This window comes from Mustela erminea, chromosome 6, assembly GCF_009829155.1.
Source record: "Mustela erminea isolate mMusErm1 chromosome 6, mMusErm1.Pri, whole genome shotgun sequence".
Taxonomy (NCBI): Eukaryota; Metazoa; Chordata; class Mammalia; order Carnivora; family Mustelidae; genus Mustela; species Mustela erminea.
The window spans coordinates 101,233,800-101,240,863 of NC_045619.1; the positions used below are offsets into that span (position 1 = coordinate 101,233,800).

The 7,064-nt window shown below is 43.5% G+C and overlaps 1 protein-coding gene across 7 annotated transcripts in view; it reads right to left on the reverse strand.

Moving 5' to 3' along the window:
- Positions 1-6,323, reverse strand: part of LOC116594044 (antigen WC1.1-like) — a 51,348-nt gene extending 45,025 nt beyond the window's left edge. For 6 of the 7 annotated variants that reach the window (XM_032348904.1, XM_032348903.1, XM_032348902.1 and 3 more), the window contains exon 1: positions 2,976-3,101. In XM_032348904.1, coding sequence (XP_032204795.1) covers positions 2,976-3,051 — 76 coding nt within the window. In that variant the 5' untranslated portion in view covers positions 3,052-3,101. Of the gene's footprint in view, positions 1-2,975; positions 3,102-6,196 lie in introns of those variants that run through there. The other variant, XM_032348900.1, reaches the window with a different exon arrangement.
- Positions 6,324-7,064: the final 741 nt, after the last annotated feature.

Sequence of the window (7,064 nt, forward strand, 5' to 3'; positions counted from 1 at the left end):
TCTGAAAGTGGGTGGAGGAATTTTTATAGATTTGACTATTAACATTAGACCTTTACTTGCATCTCAAAACATAGGAACAATAAAATGAAAACAAACTGGGGAATATATTTGCAGCCTATAAAGGGAAAAATTCAATAGGGACAATGATTGTGGACCCTGGTTGCTTGGGTTCAAGCCCTGCCTCTAATCTACTTACATCTGTCTCACCTTAGACAAATGATTGAACTTTGTTTTCCTTGAGTTTTCTGATCTATTTTTTGAGATAAAAACATCAATTGCCTTGTAGGGTTGTTGGACACTCACAGGAGTTCACAGAAGTGAATGCAGTGTCCGATTATCTGCCGATAATCATAGTCACAATCATCGTGGTAGAAATAGTATAAAAAGCTCCAATATAAATAAATCATGGCAAAACGTCAAACATCCCAAGTTTAAAAGCACAGACGTCTTTAGCAAGTAATTCACAAATGAAGGATTAAATTAGCTAATATATACCACTTTTTGCTTATGAAACTGGCCAAGTTTTTAAAACTTGATAAAAAGCCAATGTTGGTGAGGAGCTATTGAAACTAACATTCTCGGGATGCCTGGGTGGCTCAGTTGGTTGGACAACTGCCTTCGGCTCAGGTCATGATCCCGGAGTCCCGGGATCGAGTCCCGCATCGGGCTCCCAGCTCCATGGGGAGTCTGCTTCTCTCTCTGACCTTCTCCTCACTCATGTTCTCTCTCACTGTCTCTCTCTCAAATAAATAAATAAAATCTTTAAAAAAAAAAAAAACTAACATTCTCATACAATGTTGGTGAGCATAAAAATTTAGTGCAAACATTTCTGGCAGACAACAGCTCTTCATGTATCAAAAGCTCTGAAGGTATTCACAGCCTATAGAACAGCAATTCCGCTTTTAGAATGTCATTAAGAAAAACAATCATGAGGTCATTTACACTTAAATGCAAGGAAATTCAGAACATTTTTCATAAAAGCCAAAACACTGAAAACAACTAAATGATCAAAGCAACTGATTAGGTGAGTATATTGCATTTTGGTCATATAATGAAATAATTGGAAGCAAATAAAATTTTCCATAATACTCCTGAAATGTCTATATTTTTGTCATACTACCATTAAACATTTTTAGTGTGTAAAACAAGAATAAGAAGATGTCCAAAATATATTGTTCATTTTTTTACAAAGAGTTTACAGACTGAATACTGAGTTATCCAATCTTTGAGAGTCTATGTTTCTGTGTATAATGGCATAAACTGTGTTTCAAAGGATAATCTTTTGCCAACGCCCATCATGGATTTCACAGTGGAGACTCCTGTAGTGTGTGCCCAACCCAGAAATCATCAAATGCAGGCGCCTGGGTGGCTCAGTTGGTTGGGCGACTGCCTTCAGCTCAGGTCATGATCCTGGAGTCCTGGGATCGAGTCCCACATTGGGCTCCCTGCTCGGCAGGGAGTCTGCTGCTCCTGCTGACCTCTCTCCTCTCATGCTCTCTCTCATTCTCTCTCAAATAAATAAATAAAATCTTAAAATTTAAAAAAAAGAAACCATTAAATGCTCTGAAAGGCCAGGACTATTGTTTTACAAAGAGCAAGGCCAATGTTGTATGAAAGAGAATACATTTTTAGTAGGCTACACTGAATGGTGTTGGTTCTGGGAAAATAAAAAGAATGCTTGCTTTGGTGAAATGTTCTTGCAACTTAAGTTACTACTGAAGAAATTTCCTATAGTATTCCTAGTCAGAAGAGGGGGCCTTATATGAGAACACTCATTGTCTCTCGTCCTCATGGACCCAAACCCCCACCTGCACCTCAGAGTCATCAAGAGAAGAATCTTCACTAGCATCTGACCAACACTCATGCAGCAGAAACTTGGAGGGATGGGGTTTCCCAAGGAGAGTCAGGGAGGGACAGAGACTGAGCTCTAGAAGGAAGACAATGAGAGCACTGAAAGCAGTCAAAGCTGTAAACAGTCTCGGCCTGGACCCGCACCCAAATCTGAAAAAGCTGCCTCCTCCGGACTGAAGCCTAGGCTTTTTGTAGCCCTATCTCTGATGCCCATAGTCCTCGGAGTCCAAGGCTCAGTAGAAACCAGCTTGCAGAGAGGGATAGAAGAACGCAGGAGAGATAAAATGTACCCTCCAGAATTCAGAAAGGACCAGTCCACGATCCCAGTAAGTCAGGAAATGATTCACAAGGACAGAGGCATGGACTCAGAAGGCTTAATATAACTAAGCTGTGCATCAGTTAATCTGTGTTAACAAGAGGCCTCCTGACATGGCTGCAGGTTCCTCTGCACTACAACAGACACTTGGTAGGAACAAGCGAGGCCAGGAGGCAAAGCCTCTCCCAGAATCCAGTGCGGGGCAAACACCAAAGTCAAGCAGAGAGAAGACGGGGGTACTGAAGGAGAGGTGCTAAAGAGGAGAGCAGGTGTGAGATTATCTATGATCTGGTTACATATGGGACATGGCACTGCCAACGGTGTGGGCTTCACAGAGCAACCGACCCAGCCGCTTCTCAGCAGCCCTGTTCCTCCCACACAGACAGCCCTTATACCCCCTCATACCCACACACAAGCACATAGCCTACAGTTACATAAACATCTCAAACATGGAAATCCTGATGAGGTAGTCCTCTGCAAAGTGGACAAATGCAGTGTGCAAGGACCCCAGGGACACAGCTGAAGTCAATCGCTGGTCCTTCCCACACACAGAGACCAACAAAACACTCCCTGAAAACAAGGGAGACATTGACTCGGACCATCACTGACTCATCTCAGTCTGGGTTCAATATCATTTCTTACCCAAGCTCCCACCATGATCAGTTGACACCCCCTAGGAGAAAAAACGGTATTCACAGTCAGTGTGGTTCCTTTTTGGTCAAAAACACATGGTTTCCACTGAGGCTTCAGCTCCCTGACTCCAGAAACCTTTCCCTTCACCCCTTACTACTGATCCCAGGAAACTCACTTTGAGCAGCCACCATGGTGCTGAGGAGGACACAGAGTCCCTGAAGAGAGAGATTCAAAGCCATCCTGACTCCCATGTCCTCAAAGTCACAGTCCCAGCTGCAAAATAACCCTGTGAGGAGGTACCAGGACACCAACAAAAGTCTACAGTAATGGGAGGGGAGGGGGTAATATAAACACATCCTCTGACATCCTCCCTACTGAGAGCCAATAGAGACACACTTTGCCATTTAAGATGTGATCGGAGACCTCATCTGCCACTTTCTGGAGCTCAAATACCAATTAGATTCTGAATCTCCAAAATCTCCTTATATGAATAACATGGCCTTTTAACATCATGTTTCCTTAGGTCTCTGAGAACCAGGTCCGTGTAGAAACTGAAACCTTGGAGGGTCAGGGTGCCCTGATCAGTTACCCTTTGGCGCAGGAGAAGAAGTTTTTGGTGCAATCGAGCATTGTTCTTCCCTGTGTCTTACCTTATGGCTGAAACAGGGAACCACAAGGAGGTTTGAAATACAAGAATAATTATCAGATAAGCCAGCAGAAAATGAGGATTGGCAGCACAGGAATTCACAGGTGAATGTGAAGGGCTGAGGTGGGAGTTAAGTGGACGTGTGATTATTGGTCTTCCTTCGTTCTGCTCAGAACAATCTGGACACTGAGGATCTAAAGCAAGAGGGGCTCATAACAAAAAAGGGCTTTGACAGAATCTAACTATTCCTCTTTAGGGATCTTTCTGAGCCTATAAAACCACTCTGTCCTGCCTACACTTGTCACCCGGGGTTAAATTCTCCTTTATGGGATGAGAAGGAGCTCTAACCCACAGGGTATTTACAGACCTGATCTTCTAGAGAGCCAGGCTGGTGCTCGGGGCTCACAGTCCATGGCCTCTCTGTCCCTCACAACCCTTTCTTCATTCCGAACCAATCCCTGGGCATCCCTAATTTTCCCATCCACTCCAGCCTAACGACTGACCCACTTACACCATTTTTCTTCCTGCATTCCCCACCCTCCACCACCACCCTTTTGGAATCTCTCTAAATTCCTACTTTGGTGTAATGTGAAGTTGAACCCTGAATCCATCTTATCCTTGCTATCCCTAATACACATATTCACTCTCTTCATTTTTAATGGTTTTACTCTTAGTCACACCAGAAAAAGAAACAAGGGGAGACAGAACTAATCAGCACTCAGAAGGTATGAGTGTTCACTGAGGTAAAATTAGTGAGTTACTGGGCACCACGCAGAACACACCATCAGCTAACATTTACTAACATCCTCTCTACACTATTACATAAAAACACTGTGCCACAGGCTCAGAATAAAACACTGAAGAGGACAGACACTATCCCTGAGCTCACGGGGTTCCCAGTCTAGCTGGTGGCCAAATATGTTAAATAGACTAAGTGTATATGAAATGGTTTCACAAAGATGTGAAAAATCTATAATGAAAAAATTCTGTGCGTAATAAGATGTTACAACATGGAGGCTGTGGGGAAGTCAGCTCTCACCAGGGGGAGTTTCTCTTTGGAAGGGATATCTCAGCTGGTACAAATGAAGGAGGTGGAGCATACCAGAAAACTCAAGTCCCTCAACTCAAGCCTCATGGCCTCTCTCTCGACTCTGCCATTGCTGGTATCCACATCCCAGAATGTTTATATACTGAAATTCTCTTCTTCCAGTTCTGGGTCTTATTTTAACCACCTGTCCTTCACCTCGACCTCTCTCTTCCCTTGAATCTCTTGTTCTACTTGAGATAGAATGCACTAAGATTTGGAGAAAGAACTAAAGATTAGACCACCGAGAGGCATATGTGAGTTGACTGGGGCTTAAAGATGTAGAGCCGGCCCACAGGAGGCTCAGAATTTGCAAGAAATAAGCTGATATTATTGAATTTGTAGGGAATGGTGAACCAGAACAAGAAGGACAGCAACGTTACCATTTTCCTCAAATGTGTAAAATGCCACATAGAGCGATGCTACTTAACGGGCCCTACTATGTTCATATTTTATTGTGAAACATGACTTCCCATAGAGCAATGCTTTGGTGTAGTCACGGGAATGAAGATTTAACCTCTAACCAGTAGGAGCCTAAAGTTTGGGAGAAAACACATGAAACTCTCAAGTTGAGCCAGACACTACTACGAGGACAAAGATAGTTGTAAAATTTGTACAGTAAGCCTAAATTAAAAAAAAAAAAGATAACCAGTGGGAATTAGTGTGATGGAAGAAGAATGGCAAACTACTCTCTACAACTTGCAGAGTCACAGCAGAATGAACTCAGTCAAGCTGGTCCACTGATATTACTTATTGTCAACAGGTACCACTATTAAGAGAAGTTATGTTTCCTCTACCTGGCAGTCATCAAAACAACAGAAAAGGAAGCTTCCTGTCAACAAGGGTTCAAATTCACTGCTTCTCTTCCCTTCGGCATTATTTGATGCTATTTCAAAATCACACAGAACCTTTGCACCCTAGCCAACAGGTTGACAACTCCACTTCCTTGTTCCAGCTCACACTCCATTGATTATTTTATCCTCCCTGTCACCCACAGTGTATGAGTGGCATCCCAATATTGGACCCAGTCTGTTGAAAGGGTCCTCTAAACACCAGACCCAAGGTTCATCAGCTCAGTACCCCCCTATATAAGTAGCTCTGAGCCTCAGGTCCATTGCTGGTTCTCTCATGTGGCAGTATCTGGTGGTGAACTCAGGGGTCAGCCTACATCCTCTGAGATTAAACAATTACTTCCTGTAACACCGGTTCTAGCTGGATCCCTCCTCAACACTCCACTGCTCCCCACAGCTGCCTCTCAATCTTTACTCACCAGTGTAAACCACTATTAATCCAGAAGCTTCTGAGGCCACTGAGCCAAGCTCATGGTCAAGCCTGGATCAAAGGCAGAAAGACCCATGGGTAGCCAGACAGCAGGCCTAGACTTCCTCTCCTGCTGGCCCACAGAGTTAGGGTGGGCCCTAACACCTTCACTTCCATCGAGCATAGAAAGTCCCAATTACTCACTTCCATGGTCAACCATTTTTCCTTGGCAGCCATTTTCTCTACATTCAGTCAGGAGAGGAATATAGTAAAGCCACAACATCAGATTTAGTGGTAAATGTGAAAATTCTCAGGACTTTGTACATATTCCTGTTCAGGGTCAGTTCACATCTAGATTGGATAGAGATGGTCCACACGGCCCTCAGAACATTTGCTCCTTACCTACCTCTGTGGAGTAGATGGCACTGGGTTAGGCCCATTTCTTCATTTGGTTCTTGTTCTTGAGATCTAGAACAGGAGCAGAGAGACAGGCTTTAAGCTGAGAGGAAATGACGCTGGTCTTGGGGGGGAAAGGGATGAATAAGCATTGTGATGCTAACACTTGCAGTGAAGAGAGAAGATAATGTATTAAATCATTGACTTAATACATTAAATTGATTTAATACACGGATTACTTCTCTCAGTAAAATAGAAGACAAAAATACTGGAAGGAAGGAAGTGGTTTGTAAAAGGTTTAGAGAGAGAAGCAAGTTTGCAATTACACCTGATGAGAACTGCATTATTATTCAAGTTACATTATTTCATTTATCTGTTAGAACACTGAGTTTCCAGAGTTAGAAACCTAGAAATCCTGTTGACAAAACAAATACAAAATTTATTGAAAAGGCATGAAGCAGTTCATTGAACCACTGAACCAAAGGAAGAGCCTCTGGGTATGGAAGCTGGGACCAGCCACTACCAGGAGTCTCTGCACTGACCTCTCAGCTGTCCTGTTCTTGCCTGGTTCCATTCTTTGCTACTGTAGACCAACTCTAACCCATTCTCACCCCAAGAAGCAAAGCTGTCTCTCCTTCTAGCTGTGGTTTGACAAACCCAGAAGAGGACACTGGATGGCCTGGCTTAAGTTCTATGCCCATCCCTGGACCAGGAGCTATGTTCAGAAGGAGGAGCTACTGTCTTCTGGCTCAGCTTGCATCAAGTGCTCAGGGTTTGGAGGGCATTTCCAATAGTTAAGAAGAGTAAAAAAAGACAAGGGGATGGATAGGGGCATGCTGTGCACAGTCTTGGCCTCAATTCTAACAGAGGATTGTGGA